This window comes from Eurosta solidaginis, chromosome 1 (genome assembly GCF_040869045.1).
Source record: "Eurosta solidaginis isolate ZX-2024a chromosome 1, ASM4086904v1, whole genome shotgun sequence".
Taxonomy (NCBI): Eukaryota; Metazoa; Arthropoda; class Insecta; order Diptera; family Tephritidae; genus Eurosta; species Eurosta solidaginis.
In genome coordinates, this window is record NC_090319.1 from 308,913,080 (window position 1) to 308,937,906 (window position 24,827).

Genomic DNA, 24,827 nt, shown 5'->3' on the forward strand with positions numbered 1-24,827 from the left:
TAAGAAGGTGCTGAATAATCAAGAAATTCTTAAAACACGTTACATTGACACAACTGCAGCTTAAGCAGGCTTCCTCCAGAATTTATACTGCTTTCTTCGCGGCTACAATTTCCGCTTGAAACGTACTGCAGTTATCTAGCAGCCTATAGGCTCGATCTACTTATTTCTGGATCGACACGGTAAACAGTAGACCGATGCGTAAAAATTGTCAAAAATTTTTTGTTAAATTTTCCCTTAAGTCGGTTAATTTTGTCCGCTTCTTTCTTTCAGTGTAATTAAATTTCATTTTAAAATATGCAGTATTTATACAATTTAGACCTCAAGAAAAATTTCCATGATATTTAAACTTGTTTTTTTTTTTTTTTGTATTTTGTTTAATAATAATTTAGTTTTTGCTAACAAACACACTTTTTTTTTTAAGTATTTACCCAAAATTAAAAAAAAAAATATAAATTAAATAAACACATAAATTGTACACCTATGTCATGAATTTTTATTTGAATACACATTGTTTTTTTTTGTTTTGTTTTCGAAACTATCTATTTACTAATATTCGTGTACTTGCTTCTCTCATTACTCGTATAAAAACAGTATCGATATTTCCATTGTATTTACAGAAATATCATCTTGTTGGGTCACAATGCGAGGTGAGTTTTGTTTTGAATGTATTCATTTTAACTTCTCTACCTACTATTTTTGCAAATTATTTCTAATTTTATAATATTCGAATAAACACTTAAATAAGTACAAATTCGAAGATAACAATTTTATTTGAAAAAGAAAAAAATCTGCGAAAAGTTCTTTTTTTTATGTATGAATTGGAATCAATGCGAGGTACACTTCAAGTTAGTCAATGTATTTTAGCCTCTAAAGGCGTATTAATCGCAAAAAAAAAAAATTAAAATATACATTAGAAAAAAATTGTACTGCTCAACTTATGAGCTTATATCTAGGAAATTACGAATTGCACTTATGACTTTTACGCCTTTACGGGTCGAGTATATTTCTTTAATTTTGTTTTGTATTAGATTACGGATTATGTTTATTTAGTCTTTATTTTTTTAACCCTTAATTGGTTATTAGTACCTCATTTAGTTTATATTTTCTATTTTTTTAGTATATTCTTGATTAAACGATACAGTGCGTACCACAATTATACAACCAACTTTAAGAGGTTGCTTGTAGACAAAATTGTGAAAAAGCAATTACACTAAAATGAATAAAACGTTATGTGTCTGTGATGAGAAACCCAGTTACTGTTGTGAGAAATTTTTTTCACAGCAAAATGCAAGAATGTTAATTTTTATTCACCTTACATTTATTAAAAATTCCCACTTCAAAGTATTTTACTTCTTAAGATTCGTGCTATAATGAAAACAAAACTGGTAGTGCAGAACACTCCTAAAGAAGAACTTACTTGGATTCGCTTAAACCGAGTTTTAAAATATCTTGAGACTTTTTGTGAATACCTCAGTATTATAGAAGACAGCTATTGAGTGAAATTTCACACATGAACCATATTTCCGATACTTCCGTTCTATACTAATATACATATATATCATTTGAAAGTTAAAACAATAAGGGAAGCTTACTAAACTAATAAAAACAATATTATAAAACTTGGAAACGACATCGTGACATCAGAAATCATGGCGGGCAAGGCTACAGCTGTTTCGATTATAACTTGTAAATCTCTTCAAAGCCTTTTCTTCCAAGAGTGAAATTTGAATCCGAACTACGGCGTAGGTTGAACTTTTACAAACACATTCAGCGAAAGCCACGCCTTTGTTGTTGCGCAACTTTTCCCAGTTGCCTTCTTTGCATTGATTTATACTTTGATACAAGCAAACTTACAAAGTATGACTAGTCTAGTTGTTATACGGGGTTTTCTATAAATTTCCCTATTACTTTCATATGCCCTGTCATGTTTCCGCATTTTAGCTCAGATAGAATCTAGATGAGCATTTCACTTTACCTTTCTGTCCAGTGTAACCTCTAGGTAATTTGCTTCCATTAGAAATCAGATTTTGGTGCCACCCAGGGATGGGTCTTCTTCTCGGGATAAAAGGCACTAGGAAAGTTTTGTTAGGATTGATAAACAGTCCCTTGGTATGACACCACCTTTCTGATGCGCAGGGCTTGCTGCAAACGATTTAATATTTTTTCTCCATGCATCCCCGTGATACAGATTACTAAGTCATCTGTCATCTATGACTGGCGTCCACAGGAGAAGAAAGAGTACACCCCACAGGCCACAAATCACTTAGTTGTCCCTTCCAGCTAAAGACTGATTCCTGTTCTCTATAGCATGGATAGCACCCAGCGAATGATCATTGGGCTTGTATTATTGTCAATCATAGGTTGCTTAATGGCTTGATGTGCCGTGTTATCGAAAGCCCCTGAGATGTCAATAAAAGTGCAGAGGGCCACATATTTTTAGACTCCAAAGCGTTTTAAATTTTTTCGGTGAGGTTATGGATGTTGCTTAAATTTTGTATGGCAAAGCTAAAGTCCAATAGTTCAACATTTAACTACTCGACAAAGTTTGATCAGAAATAGAGACAAGAAAAATCTACACCAGTGTTTTCTCACAAAACACTAAAAAAAAAAACATTTTATGGCGACTGTTCGAAGGAAATTTCATTTATAAAAAATTACAGTTAGATAGTTACAACCCCTGCCGATGGTAAGAAGAAATATACGCTGCAAAAGTTTAAGAATTATCTCTAAATCAGAGCCGAAGAAAAAGCTGTAACCAAATACAGATTTAAAACAGGTATCGCAACCTGAAGTCGAAACGAAATTCAAATTTGTGACTTGACATCAAACTGAAATTAATATTTAAAATAAAATAAGAGTAAAGCAAAGCAAAGAAACCAGATCAACACTGAAAAAGAAAAAAAACAAAAGTGGCGCAGAAGGAAAAGTGTAAATAATAGCGATATTGCAGCCGGATATGAAATCAAAGTCTTAGGGCCAGATTATGTATGTCACCGTGACGCTTTGCGTCGCAGTCACTCACATTCACAGTAACCACTATATAACACCAAAAATCTCATCAGAGCATTCAGGTTTACTGTCACTTACTGAAGTGAATTAATGCTCTTATATGATAGGAATTTTGGTTCACACGAGAAAAATGACTCGTTGCGTTATACATAATTCGCCCCTAAATTAAAGTCTTCATAACAGCCAAAACTGACTTCGAAATAAAATTTCACTATTCCAGCAATGTGGCAACAAAAACGAATTCTGGGGAAAAGTCACATATCGACCAAGTCTATTTCGGTGAAGTGAAAAGACCAAAACTTTGTGGAAAGCTGAGAATATTTTGGCCAGATTATTGAATTAACCTTGAAGCCAACCCGAAATGTCTGGAGAACACTTATTTTGGGGCCGTTTTCACCAGCTATAGTTAAGTTAGAATTTAACCATATAATAGCAGTTCTATTTGACCTGTTCGTTTTCGCGAACCCCCCGTCAAATCGAAAACTGTAAATATTTTGCAGCACAAACCGCAAGTCTATTGTGAATGCACAAAAAAAAAAAAAAACAACTGACTTTTGTTTACATTTTTACCTTGCATATAATTGGGCGAAATTTTCTGAAGTATATCAAGCATGATACAAAAAAGAAGGTAGTTCCACTCAAAATTTTTTGACGTATTTGGGGATTTTTGAAGTTTCATAATGTTTGTTGTTTTGCCAGAAGCGTTGCCATACCGTTACTGGTTAAGGCGAAATTGTGGTTTTTCGAGATGGAAATTTCCTTTTGGATGAAAACGCAATGGTCATCTGAGACAATAATAATATGCCTTAGCACGATTTGTGTGCATATATGTTGATTGAGAATACAGTAAAATATGCAATTTTATGGAAAAATAGTGGATAATGACTCATATCTTTATGACAGCTTGACCCCTATACAGAAAAAAATACACGAAAAATCCTGTTGTTCTAGCATGGCCCTATTATCATGCCCCTACAGTGGATATTTCTCAAGGCATGTTGAGAAAAAGTGTACCTCCAAAGTCTGCACATCTATGTCAATGCTAAAAAGGCACAGAATGTGTATAGGCGGGGCTGCCCCAAAGGTGATCCCGGGTACAACGGGCAGAAACACTCTCCTAACTAGTGGCTAACCTGCAGAGCTACAGGGTAATGTTCTCCCTAAAAAATAGTTTAACAATTCCCTCCTAAAGCGCAACGCTTGAATTATACAATAAATAAAAAAATAAAAAATGTGGACTTGTAGCCAATTTATCAAGAAATTGCGGTGTGGGTTTATAAGGACCTCCTTTGAGCAAGCAATTGACAAACGTGTATGTTTTGTCAAAATGTTCTGAGCAAACGTACGGACACCTCAGAAGGCTATATTCAGGGATTCAAAGGGGTTGTGTAGCGCAATATATAGCTTCTCCAACCCAATTGTCAACCTCACCTTCGAGCGGCGAATCCCGTTTCACTAACAGACGAGGCTCTGGCGACCCCAAGCTCCTCATGGAACTTGGGGGTGGAGAGGGAGGGATGGCCTGAAGGTTCAATGTGGCGATATAAATCGTTCCCGAGATGGTCGGGCTAGCACCTTAATGGTGCTGTGTTACCGGATCGTATCGGATCTGTATCCGACAAAGGACCATCACATCGATAACACTCCCCAAAGCCTTCGGAGAGTAACCTAATCGCTACAACAACAACAACAACAAGGCTATATTCACTTGCTTTGCATACTTCGATCCATGTTTCTTCCGCCAAAACAATTTTCAGGAGCTCGAAAAACTTATTAAAAACCTTCTTTTCTATGCTGATATTTCGTATTAAAATATTTCCAAGGCTCATTTTTTTTCTTTTTTATTTGAAATAACTATGAAAGAAATTACGTCGTATTCGTTATTATGAAATCCATCAAAATTAGAAAAATTGGTAACATTTTTCAATCTGGTATCTTGTTTTTGGTGTAATTGTCATTGTCCCCGGTCAAGTGGCTAACGTCACACTAAATGGAACTACCTCCATTTTTTGTATCATGATATCAAGGTCTTTAAATTTTTTTATTGACATAATTAAAAAAATGCCATGTTCGACAATCCTTCCAAATTCGACACACATGATTCTATGAAAGATTTCAAATTACGCTACTATGGAATAAAACAGTCTACAAGTTTTAAAAAACAATAATAATTTAATAAGAGAATTTAATGCATCTCATTAAAATTTACGGAAGTTTTAAAAAAATTAAAAAAAAAGTTATTTGCATAATTATGATACGCACTGTATTTACCTTCCTCAAGTAAAGATGGTATTGAGAGTGTCATTGTTGTAATTGTAATTTTGAGTAAAAATCAAATTAAAACTAACCTGCTTTCTATATACTTAACTATGTTTTATAAAACATACAATTATTAAAAGAAAAAAAATCAAATTTAAAATAACACCACACACATATATTTTATAAACACTTTAATACCCCCCGGGGATTGTTCTGAAACATTTTTGTATTTTTTTCCACATAATAGTATATTTATATTGTAATTGTACTGATGAGCGATTTAATGTTTTTGATTATATGTTTTTCTCTACTTTTTTGCATTTACTTACATATAATCAATTATTTATTTTCATAATCATATCATAAACTAAATGTTACCAAAATATGTGGACCGACAGATATACAAATTATTATCCTGGTACCAACCTTCAAATATTTTACTAAAACATTAGAAGTTTTCAAATATTTTTTATAGGGTTTTAAATATGTTATATTTCTTTTTTGAAACACCTATAATCAAGCTAAATTATTTGCAATTAGCTTTTGCTTACTTTTGTTGGCCTAAGACACAACAAAAACATATAAATCTGTTCTCATATCAAAAAAAAAAAAAAAAAAAAAAATACTACTTCTTTGCTTTAACATTAACCCAATAAAAGTTTTTGTTAAAACCCAGTTTGAGTTGCATTTATGAACTAACCTCAAAACTCAAACGTATGTTCACAAATGCATCTCAAACCCAATTTTAAGAATTCTCAAAGTGATGGAATTTTCGCTACTTTTGAAATCGCTACAATTTTATGCTACATCTTTATCAAACTTATCTGAATGAAATAGATTTGTTCTTCTCAAATATTTCTCAACTTGCCCTCAATTGGAAAATAAACGTTCGATAAAAGTTTGAGAAAGCTTTTAACAAATGCAGCAAACCAAATTGAGAACTAACATTTTTCCAAAATTTCACCATTTTTGCTTTGTTGTTTATTGGGAAGCAGAAATTCAAGTCACTTGCACATTACTAATTAACCATCGTTTAAATCACATTAATTTTAAAATCCGAGTTAGCACAACGTAATGCTTATGCTCATTTGTCCTTTTTTTTTGTATAAAAGCAATTGTATAAAGCAATATGAGCAAGTCTCGCTAATTAAATACATATGATAATAAAAGTTATATTAGCGACAATTACCCAACTACTTTTGCTTACGAACCGGGCATTTAGAAAATGGCCCCAAGTGTTAAAAATAACACACCATTTTACCTTATGAATATATTTTGCTCCACCATATATAGAGTGATCAATACTTCACCCACCTTTTACTGAGACTAAAATGAATAAAAAAAATATTAGATAAATTTTTTGAGTTTCAAATATTCTTTTCGAAAAATCGGTCGATTACGAGCATATTTTCCATCGTAGAAGGATCAGATATGGTGCTTTGGAAAGCTGAGACTATAAAATACAAAACGATTCCCAGAAAGTGAAAAAATAACGACTTTCCATCATTTTTGTATCTGTTTGCTATGTTTTTCTCATCGGAATCGGAGAGACCATGGCGGAACGATACAAGGTGGCAGCATGGTGACATACCTACAAACATAAATAAAAGTTCCATGTACTTTGTTTTTGTAAATTCGATGGACAAATGCCAAAATCGCACTGCGCCGGAAATTGATGTATCAAATCAAATAAAAAAAGTTTATAATCAGCTGTCCCGTGCTGCCACCTTGTATCGTTCCGCCATGGGAGAGACAAATTTCAATATCTAATAAGCTATAAAATTAATGCTTGTTTTTCACTGGGTCAAATTTGACCACAAACTTAGCAATATGAACGAAAACGGTCTGTCATATAAAGTCAAATGCATGTTCCGTCCGTTTTGAATACAAAGTGGCAATGAAATATACTATTAAGGGAAAATCGGCTACGGTATGGGAAATTTGATATTAAAATTTCATTTTCTAACATGTTGGCAATTTATTTACGTTTGACAACAGGCGTCCCATCAATAAATAATGGCAAAGCGTGTGAAACACAAGATTTAGCGAGGGTTATGCTTTATCGACTTCGAGTCAGTAATATGTAATATGGAAATGTCTTTCACCACAATTGACCAATAGGTCACTTTCAGGCAGTTTTTGATGTCAGTCATTTTGACCTAATGAAAACTAAGCATAAGACATTACGGCTTTGCAAAATTTTCTACAAGTCTTATGCTTAGCTTTTACTAGGTCAAATTTGACGACAAACTTGGGCATGTCAATGAACCCGGTTTGCCATACAACGTTAAATGCATTTTCCGTTTAAATTGACCAATAAGTGAAAACGACATTTGCCCATTGGTATGGCAAATTTAACATTCAAATTTCAATTTATTTTGGTTTGCCAATGGCGTCCCTAATACTGTTTTCACACAGAAACTTAATGATCTCATTTCACCTGCTAATGAAATCGTAAATTTTTTGCTTTCACACAGAAGTAACTGCTCGATTAGTATGAAGGATGAGACAGACAATCATGGCGGAACGATACAAGGTGGGAGCATGGTGACATATCTACAAACAAACAAAATTCCATGTACTTTTAAATTCGATGGACAAATGTCAAAATCGTACTGCGCCGGTAGTTAATGTATCAAATCTAATAAAAAAGGTTATACTCAGCTGTTCGATGCGGCCACCTTGTATCGTTCCGCCATGCAGACAATGACATTTGCTTTGAAAACTAAGAAGCGGAAACGAAAGCGGAACGCTGCCAACAGAGTTGCATTGTGCTTTTGAAATTACGCCAACGTTGGTTTTGGTCACACATTGCTATCGAAACGAGTGACATGATGGAAACGCCTTTGACTCCAACTGACCAGCATGACCCGTAGGCAGTTTCTTATGTCAGTCATTTTGACCTAATGCAAACCAAGCATATATAAGTCGTTGCAAAGTCGGTCACTGAATGCCGCAGATCTCTTAACGAGAAGGCTCAGCACTTCAGTATCAGCGTTATATGGGTACCTGGGCACAGTGATATCGAAGGCAATTGCAGGGCAGACGAGCTGGCCAGAAGAGGCAACACCGACGATATCCTTCCGGGAAATGATTCGGTAGGCATACCCATGGCCACTTTCAGGCTTCGTGTGAACACAAGCACTATAAGAATCGCAAATGGACTATGGTCAGCCATATCATCGTGTGAGACATCCAGGCAAACCTGGCCCTCATATGACAAGGGGCGCACAGAAGCGCTTCTGATTTTAAACAAATCAGCTCTATCGTCCCTGATAATGGTTCTAACAGGGCATTGCTTAATAGGCACGCACGGTGCTAGAATGGGGGTAACGACCTTCGACTATTGTCGCAGCTGCAGATGTACAGAAGAGGAAGAGAGCGTCCAGCACCTTCTCTGTCACTGTCCAGCGCTTAGTAGACGTAGGATGGCTATCCTTGGTAAACCTTTTCTAAATGACCTCGCTGAGGTCTCATGCTATGAAGTAAAGGCTCTGGCAAAATTTATAATTTCCACGAGGTGGTTTGACCCACTTTAGGCGGGGTAGGGGTCCTCTTTTGAGACCGTATAGGGTATTACAATGGGCCCATTGGTGGCCTAAGTAGTGAGCTGTTACCATAGTGTTCAGCTCAGCCCTTGCAACCTAACCTAACCTAAGTCGTTGCTGCTGCACAACCCATCGTGATTCAGGTACGTGCAAAGATTATCGAAAAGTAAAGATGTTGCAGGCGCAAACTTCAGAGGAAAGCAGCGGAGCTTCACAAAATTCTAGTAGGTCACTTTCACCACACCAAAAACTTTAACACAATGTTTAACATAATTTAAGCGCACAAATACACTGATTGGAGTTTTAGAAAGTAAAAGTTAAAATTCTGAACACATTAGCTGAATAAAAAGTGTACAAATAATTGTTAAATAACAAATACAGACAGTGGTAGTTTAACAAATTCTGCTGTGGTAAGTGGTGAATGTGATTTACTAGAATTTTGTGAAGCTTGCTTCACACGATTTTTCCTCCCTGCAACATCTTACTTTTCGATAATCTTTGGTACGTGTTGTGGGTGTCAATGTAGTTTAAATTAATGAATGAGCAAAACGATAGTTTATTTCATTTCTCAATGACACTCTAAACCTAACAATTTTAGTTTCTACCTTCAACAGCTTAATTAACTTTATAGTTTCCCTAAACTATATATTTTTTATAAAATCGATTGGTTGCCTACAATTTTCTATCGTTCATGCTTGAATAATTTTTTATTACACCAGCACCAAATTTAGTTGTATGCTGATTATTTTGAATAACGGTTAAATTGAATACTTTGTAAGCAATTAAAAAGTATGTACTTATTACACACAACTATCGCTTCTACTGAAATTTCACTCTTTCACTTTCCTTTTCAAAATTTTTTCTCAAACTACCTTCATCTTATAACAAAAATTCTTAAATTAAAAAAAAATCACACCAAATATCATAAACTGGTAAAAAAATCATATTTATCAAACGCTGTCGGAAACAAAAAAAATTATAATATAATTAAAAAAACACATAACTATCACGTGATCACATCACCACTTCTGCAGTCGCCCCGATTTTTGTAGAAGAGATGTTGTGGTGTCATCGCCACCCACAAGATAAGCGGTGACATCAACGACACAAGCCATTTTGCTATTATTATATACGTCAATTTGTAAACGTCAAATTATGTCAACACACAAATGTCAAAAGAGCGCACAACACTTTGCACATAAAAAATTGACCATACAAAATGTAATAAATGCACCTCATCGTACAATAATGTGTAAAAAAAATATATATAATTGAAGAATTAAAATAAAATAAAAACATGCAAACGCCGGCTGCACAGCCGTAACTGCTGTAAAATCTTATTGTAAGTGGTAAACTTAACAGCAACCGCTTTCCGCTGCTTTGGTAAGTACACATGTGTCAAATTGTACAGCTCTTAAGCTGTCAAATGCCGTTTAAGCGTTGCCTTATAAATGACATAGTGTTTTTAAGTGTAACGATCATGGTTATTTAATCGTATAGGAGTTTTAATTACTATTATTATTATTATTATTATTTTTAATTATCTTTAAATCTCTCTAACTTATGTTAAGTTTAAAATAAGTAGCTGTTCAAAATATGCAAATCTAAATCAAATAATAATTTTTTTCGAACTTTCTTTCGTTTAACCTCGTTTTTCTTAATTTACGCTTAGCATTTTTTTAACAAATTTAATTTTATTTATTTATAAATACTTCGTAATCCACAGATATCATCAGATATACGCGTACGATTGCAAATTAAATCAAAAATTTTATACGGTCAACTATAATGCCTTTGCTGAGTAAAATACCCACGAAAAAAAAAAACAACTGAAATTTTATAGATAATAAGAAAACACAAAACACTTAAGATCACAGTCTACATAAACTACAATAACAAAATTAAAATAAAATTCGTGTTGTTTTCGAAATATGCTTGAAAAGCGCTTAAAATTCTCCATGCCAATCACTCACCAATCCGATTGCACGTCTCCCAAATCGGCCGCTTCTACTGTCTGTATTATCACTCGCTTATCGTTTCTTTATGCAAAACTGTAATACTAGAAGGTAAAAAGAAATGTTAAGTCTATTGCTTTTGAATTTCAATTGTAACGCCTGCTGCTTTTTTAGTACTAACGCATTATTGCTGTTTAAAAAGTATCGAAAAAAATTTGTGAAAAAACAGTAAAGTTGAAAAACTAGTTTGCATGTAAAAATTTTAAGCAATAAATAGGATTACTTGCATTTTGGAATCTAATAAAATTTATTTTACAATCGTTTACTATTCGGTATATATCGTGTCTTTTTGCTGCTTTTTTTTTTTAAATACGTTTTCTATTCTCTTGCCTTTCTGCTTAAGCATTACGCTCAACTTGTTATATATACAGTAATTGCTTCTTTCTCACTCTCCCTATTCTCTATCACGCCACGCTTTACGAAGATCTTTACTTTTTTCTCTATTTATCCTTATTTTCTTATATCTATTCTATTACAATTTAGTATATTTTATTTTTCTAACTTCGAAACCACATCAGTAAATCAGTAAAAAATCTGGTACTCACTATAGCTAGGAATTTATTTAAAAAGAAATTATTAGATAAAAATAAGTATGTATGTAGATAAGGTGTACTTCATAATTCCGGCTTTCAGCGTCCCCACAAAGAATAATACCGGCAACTTTCAGAAATACCGAAAATGGGATATCTTAACAACTCTAAAGTTCAACAAGACAGAAATCATGGTCAAATCTCACTGGAACAATCCGAATCAGTTGGCAGCTCTGAACACATAATAGGGTAGCTGTTATTTACAAACTTGTTTTCCGAATCGCTCCGAAATTGTAGCTTAAAACTCAAAACAAATAATCAAACTTAGAACTAGTATTAATTTGTTCTTCTCTTCTCCTCTTTTCTATATAACATAGGTTTTTGCACTTAGAAAAAACTAGAATCCTATTACTTGAAAACCGCGGTCTGCAGTTAAAGCACGTTCAAAAATGTCTGGAAGGGTATCAAAAGACGCGTTTTGAACCTAATAACCACGGGTGGGCATGAGCCATGGTTCAACTATATACAGGTTGGCTCATCTGTAAAGCAACAAAATATGTCTGTTCAAATTGTCAAAATCTGTGTATTGGTGTTGGTGCGAATGGTATGGAATGGAAACATAAAACTTAGCAGTTTTTGTATGTGTAAGTAAAATGTTGCCAATGTGTTGGTTTCGTTTTGAGTTTGCCATCTCCGTTTGACAATACCTTCGACCATGCAATGACATAAATAAAATCAGCTGATGAGATGAGCCAACCTGTACATAATTGAACCATGGCATGAGCTTAGCACCTGATAAGCGGGCATATACGTATACGACGAGCGAACGAAAAATGACTACTTCGTCAAAATCAACGACCAACCACCTTTAGTTTGCTTTCGACGTCCGTACGTTAAGGAGGTGTCGCACACAATATTAGCACACAGAACGGTCGAAAAATATGTACATATGAATGAAAATTTTTCAGGTTGGGTTGGAGTTATCATGGTGAAATAACCAGGTGAAGTAAGCCGTCAATTTTCTCGCTCTGCTTAGCCATCTTACTTCAGTGTGAAGTAAGACATCACCGTATTCTGCCTCAATTTCTTCCAGAAATGCGCGGAATATTCGGTGCATAACTGCATTATGTCAACGACGTATTTTTTTTATAATTTTGACGGTGATTTCCATAGCCTGTCCCAACTTGAAACTTTTAGCAATTAATTGCTGTTGATGCAAAATGCAATGAAAGGGGTCACGTTTAGGCAATTGCGAATGAACTGACTTACTAGTCCGTTTTTTGCACCAATTATTGCGGGAACACTATCAGTGCAAACTGACGATAGTTTACTTTTATCTGCAAATCCAAACAATTCGCGTTCAATACACGCATAAATTATGCTTCCCGTCACATTCAATTCCAGCCCTCGCAAACAAAACATATTCTCCGAAACATTAAAGTTACCGTCAACAGTCCTCACACATACCAAAAGTTGACAGGTGTCGCTAATGTCGGTACTTTCATCCAATGCAATGGAATAAGACCTGGCGGTTAATATATTTTGTTTCAAGTGTAAATATAAAAATCTTGAAATATCAGTTATCCGTCGCGCGATTGTACGTCGTGATAAGGGAATATCACCAACATGTGTGGCTAACTAAACCCTTTTTTCCAAAGCACTCCAGGACGGCTACAGCCAAATCTTTAAACAGAGTACCATCTTCTAATGGCTTACCTTTTTTTGCTAAAGCAAAACTAACCACGAAAGAAGCTTTCAATTTTGCTTGAGACAAATTTTCCTCCATTTCATTAATTTTTGAACTTTCCAAAAAAGCAAGCTTACATTCGAAGAACTATATCATTTTTTCCTCAGGGGTAAGAGTATTTACGCTCATGTGGAGTAAAACGAAATGTCGACTTAAGCTTTGCTAGCAAATGAAGTTTATAATTTATCCACAAACTAAGCATTGTGGCTTATTGGCGCTATTTAAAACACAAAAACTCTACTTCCCATTTAATCCGAAACATTTTGCATTCATAAGTGCGTACATACATTCGTATTGTACGACCAAACACTGTACCAAGTCTGCGTGTGACACGTGCTTATAATACAAGCGCTGAAATCAAACTAAATAAATATTTGATTTTGCATTCGTGCTAGCCACGCGTTCGTGTATACTAACACATTCTAAAGCTGGAGACATTGGTGCTTTATCGGTAACCTTTTAACAACTGATTCGACCAACCTTAAGCTGGAGACATTGGTGCTTTATCGGTAACCGTATCGGTAACCTTATAACACCTGATTCGACCAACCTTATGAGAATCAATGCAATCGATTATTGGTGCCGCTAAGGTCGTAACCGTATCGTAGCCAACCAATTGGGTTTTGGTTTACCGTCGTAACGATAAACAGCTGATTACGTTAGGGATACGGATACAGCGATACGACATACGGCACCAATGACTCCGGCTTAAATTTGGTAATCGTGTATATGTAGTGGTGCCCACCTATGCTAATAACTATCGCCAAAAGGCTGATATTAACATTTTTACTTCTGTCAGGGGCTATGTGCAAAACACACCTGCACATTTTGTTGGTTTTATTTTTATTTTTCATATTTTGTTGTACATACCCAGCCACACTTACATTCAAAAGTGTTCTGTGCAGCAAAGCTATGGATCCGGCGCCGATTTTGATCGGTTAGTTCTTTTCTAGATTTTGTGAATATATTTTGATAACAACAAATTGTTTTATTTTTCCCTACGGATTGATACCGAATTCAAACGGGTCAGTTTTGACTTCCAAAATATTGTAGCCAAATTTTATTAAACACCTTTTGTTGGAGTGCTTAATTCATGTTAAGAATGTGTAGCTCATTGCTGTAAATTCAAATTTTGTAGAAAAAATGTGTTAATTCGATATATGTATGTTGACCTGTGTAAGATATCGAGTGAAAAAAAGTTGGTAAATATGGGACACCCTAGTTCAAATGTCTGCAGGTGCTGCCATAATGATCCAAATTATTCCAGATAAGTATAAGGATCACGACGTTACTGTTGCATTTGCATGCTAAATTTTTATCGGGATCTGGATCAGGCTCCATTGGAACTCAGCTACGTTCCAGGAAAGTTTTTCCTAATAGTATAATTTATAGCAAAGGGTGAAAATTAAAGCAACTTTTTAAAATATTGGTCATATTTTATGGCCGGAGTTTGTCTTGTCGGTATTATGTATGATCGGAATTTAATAATGTCTGATTTATATTTTCTCTGAATTTGGTCATGTCTAGATTAAACATTTCGGGATTGTGTAAGTCGGGATTATGTTATACACCCATGTAGATATTATTAGAACTTAAATTAAACAAATTCACTTATTCAATTATTCGAATAAATCGCTAAAAGCCTTAACGCCTTTCGCTGCTAACTTATTGCACAAATGGAGAACATAGCATAGAAGCTTGTGATGGAATTCACCTGTAGTGGAATTGACTGACTTTTGTAACGACAGGTTGCTCATAGGAAATTACTTCATTTTGACTAAGGATATGCCCCAATATTTGTTTGATAATGTGTAACAAATTTTTTATCGACATTCCCTTATTTATGTATGTTCTGTAGTTATCGCCAAATAAATGACGCATATTTTGTGGTTACCGGAATCAGCTGAGTTGCTTTACTGAAACACGAAATCCATAATAGCTATCATCCGGTGGCAAAATCCTGAGCCAGATAAATAATTTTGCATGTAAATGCAACAACAACGATTTGAGCCAGATAAATCCAGATAGAAGTCTGGTTCAATTTGTGAGCCAGATAATTTGTTAATTACTTCTTTTTAGATTTCTCTTAACAATTTTAAGGGGATTATTAGTTCGAATTCCAGCTCAAGGCCCATAACAATAATTTTTATGATAATTGTTGTTTATTTAATTTTTCCATAATTGAAAAATTATTATTGAATTTGGAATAGAATATAGAAATTGTTTCAGACACATGCCATAGCCGCGGAGAAAGATGTATGATAAAAACTCTTACGAGGTATAAACCGTTCTGATCGACCATGATTTGTTTATGGAGTTTTTGCGTAATATAACAAAAGTAAATCAAAAACGAAATAAAGTAAAGTAAAAAAAAAAAATAAATAAATGTAAGGCGCGATAACCTCCGAAGAGATCTAGGCCGAGCTTCTCTTCCAATTTGCGTCGTGCTCCTCTTGATTTTCCCTACAAATTGGTCGGACGGGACCTACATGTTTTATGCCGACTCCGAACGGCATCTGCAAGGCAGATGAGTTTTCACTGATAGCTTTTCATGGCAGAAATACACCCGGAGCGCTTGCCAAGCACTGCCGAGGGGCGACCCCGCTTAGAAAAATTTTCTTCTAATTGAAAAACCTTATTTCTAAAATTTTGATGTTGCTTTGCCCGGGGTGCGAACCCAGGGCATACGGTGTGATAGGCGGAGCACGCTACCATCACACCACGGTGGCCGTCTAACTGTCATAATGACAGTGTAGGGAAATAGAGAGGAGCACGACGCAAATTGGAAGAGAAGTTCGGCCTTAGATCTCTTCGGAGGTTATCGCGCCTTACATTTATATTTATTTTAATGACAGTTAGATTTGGATAATAAGAAAAGAAAGAGTAAGAGGAAAAACGGAATGATTAACGGAAGAATGAAAGGGATACGGAATTCGAATGCGCCGAATAAGGTAAGCTAGAAAATGCAGACGGAATAGGAAATTAGAAAGGGAGAGTGTTAGACAGAGGAAAGGCAGGTGGATGGATAGCGAAAGTCGGAACCATGTGTGTCGGGTTTGATCATACAGCTATTTCATGTTTGTCTAGAGCTGTTTAAAGATAAGTTTTGATAGGACACATATTTTTTTTCCATTAATGATTTTCTAGAAGTTCGGATTTTTTGAAGCATCGTTGCTGTAAAACCGCTGCCGCTTTATATTTGTAAGTCAGCTACAAATGCTGCAGATAAATCAAGAAGCAACACTTAGAATTATGAGGGCGAGTATTGGCAAATGCGACTCCATTTTGTAATAATGACTTCACCTGTCTGCGTCATGAGCGGGCCTAAAGCGTACTGACAATGAAGACTTAGCAACCTTTGAAATGGTTGTATCTGTGCAGCTATGGCAGGTATCTGAAAAAATGTAGAAAAATTAAAAATAAAGAGAGTGAAATCTGTACGGAAAATATACCAACTAAAAAATAATAAAAACTTATTTCTATATATTCGGTTATGGCAAGTGAGCCACGATATGGCATATCTACATATGTATTTTATAAAGCTAGGGTTATGTCTCCAGTAATTTATCCTTTACTAACTTATCACATTTTTTAAGTTATGCTATGATCTCTTAAATATCTCTAATAGAGATTTAATAAGTAGCAAGCGATGGCGATAGAAATCATTAGTATATACATATGTGATTGAAAATTATTGGTTGATGTATAAAAAAAAAAATGCGATGACTCTTTAAACCAACAAAGCTCAATAGTTATGTCATAATGAAGCGCTTAAGCCATATATGTAATACTCCTATATTGTTAATAGAAAATGCTCGTAATATGTTTTGAATTTGAAATCAAAACAAGACAGCCTATAAAATGTTTGTCATTGTAGCAGCATGAGAGTGACAAAAAATTTAAATTTAGGTACATTCGGTTATTGAATACAAAAACAAAAACGTTTAAACAGCAATATATCGGCACTCTGATGTTTTGGAAATACCTAGCCTTAATAGAAATATAGGAGTATTACATATATATATGGCTTAAGCATAATTTTTTCATTTTAAAAATTTCCCCGTAAAATGTGTTAATAATCATTATGGTTATTGAAACGGTGCTCAAGATGATTTGCTGAGATATTTTAGCCCAAAAATAGCCGAAGAATAGTGTTCTTTAAGTCAAAGCAATCAAGAGTTAAGAGTCGCCTAATTTTTATTTCATGAAATTCGTATTCTTGAAGTTCTGCTTCCCGCACTTCATGCCACTTTTGAGCCCAAGATTACATACCCTCATTCAATAATGGCCCTAACTAAGAACAAGTAAGGAAGGCTAAGTTCGGGTGTAACCGAACATTACATACTCAGTTGAGTGCTATGGAGACAAAATAAGGAAAATCACCATGTAGGAAAATGAACCTAGGGTAACCCTGGAATGTGGTTGTATAACATGTGTATCAAATGGAAGGTATTAAAGAGTATTTTAAGAGAGAGCAGGCCATAGTTCTATGGATGGACGTCATTTAGGGATATCGCCATAAAGGTGGACCAGGGCTGACTCTAGAATTTGTTTGTACGATATGGGTATCAAATGTAAGGTGTTACTGAGCATTTTAAGAGGGAGTGGGCCTTAGGTCTATCGGTGGACGCCTTTTCGAGATATCGCCAATAAGGTGGACCATGGGTGACTCTAGAATGTGTTTGTACGATATGGGTATCAAATGAAAGGTTGTAATGAGTATTTTGAAAATGAGTGATCCTTAGTTCCATAGGTGGACGCCGTTTCGAGATATCACCATAAAGGTGGACCAGGGGTTTCTCTAGAATGTGTTTGTACGATATGGGAATCAAATGAAAGGTGTTACTGAGCATTTTAAGAGGGAGTGGACATTAGGTCTATAGGTGGACGCCTTTTCGAGATATCGCCATTAGGGTGGGCCAGGGGTGACTCTAGAATGTTTGTACGATATGGGTATCAAACGAAAAGTGTTACTGAGCATTTTAAGAGGGAGTGGGCATTAGGTCTATAGGTGGACGCCTTTTCGAAATGTCGCCATTAGGGTTTGCCAGGGGTGACTCTAGAATGTGTTCGTATGATATAGGTATCAAATGAAAGGTGGTAATGACTATTTTAAAAGGGAGTAATCCTTAGTTCTATAGGTGGACGCCTTTTCGAGATATCGCCATAAAGGTGGACCAAGGGTGACTCTAGAATGTTTGTACGATATGGGTATCAAACGAAAGGTGTTACTGAGCATTTTAAGAGGGAGTGGGCATTAGGTCTATAGGTGGACGCCTTTTCGAGATATCGCCATTAGGGTGGGCCAGGGGTGACTCTAGAATGTTTGTACGATATGGGTATCAAACGAAAGGTGTTACTGAGCATTTTAAGAAGGAGTGGGCATTAGGTCTATAAGTGGACGCCTTTTCGAGATATCGCCATTAGGGTGGGCCAGGGGTGACTCTAGAATGTTTGTACGATATGGGTATCAAACGAAAGGTGTTACTGAGCATTTTAAGAGGGAGTGGACATTAGGTCTATAGGTGGACGCCTTTTCGAGATATCGCCATTAGGGTGGGCCAGGGGTGACTCTAGAATGTTTGTACGATATGGGTTTCAAACGAAAGGTGTTACTGAGCATTTTAAGAGGGAGTGGGCATTAGGTCTATAGGTGGACGCCTTTTCGAGATATCGCCATTAGGGTTCGCCAGGGGTGACTCTAGAATGTGTTTGTACGATGTGGATATCAAATTAAAGGTATTAATGAGGGTTTTAAAAGCGAGTGGCCCTTAGATGTATATGTGAAGGCGTTCTCGCGATATCGACCAAAATATGGACCAGGTGATCCAGAAAATCATCTGTCGGGTACTGCTAATTTATTTATATATGCAATACCACTAACAGTATTCCTGCCAAGATTCCAAGTGCTGTTGCTTTCGCCTTGTAGAACTTTTTCATTTTCTTCTACTCAATATGGTAGGTGTCACACCCATTTTACAAAGTTTTTTCCAAAGTTATATTTTGCGTCAATAAACCAATCCAGTTACCATGTTTCATCCCTTTTTTCGTATTTGGTATAGAATTATGGCATTTTTTTCATTTTTCGTAATTTTCGATATCGATAAAGTGGGCGTGGTTATGGTCGGATTTCGGCCATTTTTTATACCAAGATAAAGTGAGTTCAGATAAGTACGTGGGCTATGTTTAGTAAAGATATATCGGTTTTTGCTCAAGTTATTGTGTTAACGGCCGAGCGGAAGGACAGACGGTGGACTGTGTATAAAAACTGGGCGTGGCTTCCACCGATTTCGCCCATTTTCACAGAGAACAGTTGCCGTCATAGAATCTATGCCCCTACCAAATTTGAGAATTGGGATTGGTAAATTTTTGTTCGACGTATGGTATTAAAAGTATTCTAGACAAACTAAATGAAAATGGGCGGAGCCACTCCCATTTTGAAATTTTCTTTTATTTTTGTATTTTGTTGCATCATATCATTACTGGAGTTGAATTTTGACTTAATTTACTTATATACAGCAAAGATATTAAATTTTTTGTTAAAGTTTGAATTAAAAGAAACTTTTTTTTAAAAAGTGGGCGTGTTCTCCATCCAATTTTGCTAATTTTTATTTAGCGCATATATAGTAATAGTAGTAACGTTCCTGCCAAATTTCATCATGATATCTTCAACGAGTGCCAAATTACAGCTTGCAAAACTTTTAAATTACCTTCTTGTAAAAGTGGGCGGTGCCACACCCATTGTCCAAAATCTTACTAATTTTCTATTCTGCGTCATAACATTAACCCATCTACCAAGTTTCATCGCTTTAACCGCCTTTGGCAATGAATTATCGCATTTTTTCGGTTTTTCGAAATTTTCGATATCGAAAAAGTGGGCGTGGTTATAGCTCGATATCGTTCATTTTAAATAGCGATCTGAGATGAGTGCCCAGGAATCTACGTAGCAAATTTCATCAAGATACCTCAAAATTTACTCAAATTATCGTGTTAACGGACATGCGGACGGACGGACGGACGGACGGACATGGCTCAATCAAATTTTTTTTCGATACTGATGATTTTGATATATGGAAGTCTATATCTATCTCGATTCCTTTATACCTGTACAACCAACCGTTATCCAATCAAAGTTAATATACTCTGTGAGCTCTGCTCAACTGAGTATAATTATGCAGAAAGAACAAATGAATCCTTTAACTATGTAATCCGACGGGAATGTTTTTGTTATGAAGTTTATTTCATTCCAAGAGATATGGTCCAACTCATTTAGGTTCGGTATAGGGATCCGCATTTACCTTAAATACTTCGCAACAATCGCCTTAAATAATCTTTATTTTTTTTTTTTACTAATTTCGTTGCCGTTTTTTTTAATGTTTCTTAAAATGGGCTACATAGATTTCAACTGATGACTAATCCCAACTGTATCCAAAAGGGATTAGAGAGGATCAATTATGCCCCAATGTAGACAAAAGAGATAAATCAGATTCCGCTCTCTTTGGGGATTAGTCGCACTATTTTTTGCAGGAAACGTTTACTTTATTTCATTTTACACGTATACGATAGCAAGTATGACTACAGCTTAACGTCATAAACAAATTGTAAAGAAATTTTGCGGCGGTAACCATAATTTATACAACTAAACACAGTTGTTAGGGCGTGTATATGCAACAAAATTTAGCCATATGAACTGTCTATAGACAGTTCTGGATTAAAAATCACCACAAGAGCTCTCACATCGCTCCCCACTCGTTTTAGTACCCAGCTTATCTTTGCAAAATATTGTTGGCTCATATATTCCATTTCTGTCATATTAAGTAGTACTCCAATATAAATTTTTTACTGCAGCTATCGCTTTGCTTGTGAGTATTCCATGCAGTAATTTGTTTAAAGTATTACCGCGTAGGTGTTCCATGGAGTACTGCTTAAATACTTCTTAAAGAATATGAGAGTCTTACTATACAACTTATCCTCATTCATATGAAATATGTTGTTCAATTAACATTAGGATATACAAGAGCAGGATAACCTACACCAGCTCGGAGTACTCCATGGAACACATATACATATATGGGAGATTGAAATAGTTTTATGGGTTACTCACAGGCAAAGCGAGAGCCAGCGTAGATAATCTATAGTGACAGAATTAGAACACATGATGTAATAAGTTTTTGTAGGGATAGTACAATCATTTTCTTAGAACACTAAGACTTGCGTTATTATACTTAGTTGAGCATAGCTCACAGATTATATTAACTTTGATTGGATAACGGATGGTTGTACATGTATAAAGGAATCGAGATAGATATAGACTTCCATATATCAAAATCATCAGTATCGAAAACACAATTTATTGAGCCATGTCCGTCCGTCCGTCTGTCCTTTAACACGATAACTTGAGTAAATTTTGAGGTATCTTGATCAAATTTGGTATGTAGGTTCCTGGGAACTCATCTCAGATCGCTATTTAAAATGAACGATATCGGACTATAACCACGCCCATTTTTTCGATATCGAAAATTTCGAAAAACCGAAAAAGTGCGATAATTCATTACCAAAGACGGATAAAGCGATGAAACTTGGTAGGTGAGTTGAACTTATGACACAAAATAGAAAAGTAGTAAAATTTTGGACAATGGGCGTGGCACCGCCCACTTTTAAAAGAAGGTAATTTAAAAGTTTTGCAAGCTGTAATTTGGCAGTCGTTGAAGATATCATGATGAAATTTGGCAGGAACGTTACACCTATTACTATATATATGCTCAATAAAAATTAGCAAAATCGGAAAACGACCACGCCCAGTAAAAAAAAAATGTTTTAGTAAAATTTTAACAAAAAATTGAATATCTTTACAGTATATATGTATGTAAATTATGTCAACATTCAACTCCAGTAATGATACGGTGCAACAAAATACAAAAATTAAAGAAAATTTCAAAATGGGCGTGGCTCCGCCCTTTTTCATTTAATTTGTCTAGGATACTTTTAATGCCATAAGTCGAACAAAAATTTACCAATCCTTGTGAAATTTGGTAGGGGTTTAGATTCTAGGATGATAATTGTTTTCTGTGAAAAAGAGCAAAATCGGTTATACACAGTCGACCGTCTGTCCTTCCGCCCGGCCGTTAACACGATAACTTGAGCAAAAATCGATATATCTTTACTAAACTCAGTTAACGCACTTATCTGAACTCACTTTATATTGGTATAAAAAATGGTCGAAATCCGACTATGACCACGCCCACTTTTTCCATATCGAAAATTACGAAAAATGAAAAAAATGCCATAATTCTATACCAAATATGAAAAAAGGGATGAACCATGGTAATTGGATTGGGTTATTGACGCAAAATATAAATTTAGAAAAAAACTGTGTAAAATGGGTGTGACACTTACCATATTTAGTAGAACAAAATGAAAAAGTTCTGCAGGGTGAAATCAAAAGCCCTTGGAATCTTGGCAGGATTCCTGTTCGCGGTTTTACATATATAAATAAATTACCGGTATCCGACAGATGATGTTCTGGGGTCACCCTAGTCCACATTTTGGTCGATATCTCGAAAACGCCTTCACATATAGAACTAAGTCCCACACCCTTTTAAAATACTCATTAACATCTTTCATTTGATATCTATATCGATCAAACAAATTCCAGAGTCACCCCTGGTCCACCTTTATGGCGATATCTCGAAAAGGCGTCCACCCATAGAACTAAGGCCCACTCCCTTTTAAAATACTCATTAACACCTTTCATTTGAGACCTATATCGTTCGAACAAATTCTAGAGTCACCCCTGGTCCACCTTTATGGCGATACCTCGAAAAGGCGTCCACCTATAAAACAAAGGCCCACGCCCTTTTCAAATGCGCATTAACACCTTTCATTTGATAGCCATGTCGTACAAACAAATTCTAGAGTCACCCCTGGTCCACCTTTATGGCGATATCTCGAAAAGAACTAAGCCCACACCCTTTTAAATTACTCACTAACACCTTTCATTTGAGACCTATATCGTTCGAACAAATTCTAGAGTCAACCCTGGTCCACCTTTATGGCGATATCTCGAAAAGGCGTCCACCTATAGAACAAAGGCCCACGCCCTTTTCAAATGCTCATTAACAACTTTCATTTGATAGCCATGTCGTACAAATAAATTCTAGATTCACCCCTGGTCCACCTTTATGGCGATAACTCGAAAAGGCTTCCACCTATAGAACTAGGGCCCACTACCTTTTAAAAAACTCACTAGCACCTTTCAACTGATACCCGTATCGTACAAACAAATTCTAGAGTCACCCCTGGTCCACCTTAATGGCGATATCTCGAAAAGACGTCCACCTATAGAAATAAGCCTATGCCCCTTTAAAATACTCATTAACACCATTCATTTGATACCCGTATCGTACAAACAAATTCTAGAGTCCCCCCTGGTCCACATTTATGGCGATATCTCGAAAAGGCGTCCACCTATAGAACTAAGGACCACTCCCTTTTAAAATACTCATTAACACCTTTCGTTTGATACCCATATCGTGCAAACAAATTCTAGAGTCACCCCTGATCCACCTTTATGGTGATATCTGGAAAAGGCGTCCGCCTATAGAACTAAGGCCCACGCCCTTTTAAAATACTCATTCACATCTTTCATTTGATATCTATATCGATCAAACAAATTCTAGAGTCACCCCTGGTCCACCTTTATGGCGATATCTCGAAAAGGCGTCCACCTATAGAACTAAGCCCACGCCCTGTTAAAATACTCATTAACACCTTTCGTTTGATACCCATATCGTACAAACAAATTCTAGAGTCACCCCTGGTCTACCTTTATGGCGATATCTCGAAAAGACGTCCACCTATAGAACTAAGGCCCACTCCCTTTTAAAATACTCATTAACACCTTTCGTTTGATATCCATATCGTACAAACAAATTCTAGAGTCACCCCTGGTCCACCTTTATGGCGATATCTCGAAAAGGCGTCCACCTATAGAACTAAGGCCCACGCGCTTTTAAAATACTCATTAACACCTTTCATTTGATACCCGTATCGTACAAACAATTTCTAGAGTCACCGCTGGTCCACCTTTATGGCGATATCTCGAAAAGGCGTCCACCTATAGAACTAAGCCCACGCCCTGTTAAAACACTCATTAACACCTTTCGTTTGATACCCATATCGTACAAACAAATTCTAGAGTCACCCCTGGTCTACCTTTATGGCGATATCTCGAAAAAGCGTCCACCTATAGAACTAAGGCCCACTCACTTTTAAAATATTCATTAACACCTTTCGTTTGATACCCATATCGTACAAACAAATTCTAGAGTCACCCCTGGTCCACCTTTATGGCGATATCTCGAAAAGGCGTCCACCTATAGAACTAAGGCCCGCGCCCTTTTAAAATACTCATTAACACCTTTCGTTTGATACCCATATCGTACAAACAAATTCTAGAGTCACCCCTGGTGCACCTTTATGGCGATATCTCGAAAAGGCGTCCACCTATAGAATTAAGGCCCACTCCCTTTTAAAATACTCATTAACACCTTTCGTTTGATACCCATATCGTACAAACAAATTCTAGAGTCACCCCTGGTCCACCTTTATGGCGATATCTCGAAAAGGCGCCTACCTATAGAACTTGGGCCCACTCCCTTTTAAAAAACTCATTAGCACCTTTCAATTGATACCCGTATCGTACAAACAAATTCTAGAG

The 24,827-nt window shown here is 35.9% G+C and overlaps 1 protein-coding gene across 7 annotated transcripts in view; it reads left to right on the forward strand.

The window, feature by feature from the left end:
- Positions 1 to 24,827, forward strand: part of LOC137237612 (solute carrier family 35 member F3) — a 124,785-nt gene that overhangs the window by 93,859 nt on the left and 6,099 nt on the right. For 2 of the 7 annotated variants that reach the window (XM_067761447.1, XM_067761450.1), the window contains 2 exons: positions 618 to 647; positions 10,543 to 10,876. The exons of 1 other annotated variant lie outside the window; for it this stretch is intronic. In XM_067761447.1, coding sequence (XP_067617548.1) covers positions 618 to 647; positions 10,543 to 10,605 — 93 coding nt within the window. In that variant the 3' untranslated portion in view covers positions 10,606 to 10,876. Of the gene's footprint in view, positions 1 to 617; positions 648 to 5,666; positions 9,615 to 9,850; positions 10,197 to 10,542; positions 10,877 to 24,827 lie in introns of those variants that run through there. 4 more of the 7 variants (XM_067761446.1, XM_067761448.1, XM_067761451.1 and 1 more) reach the window with 3 other exon arrangements.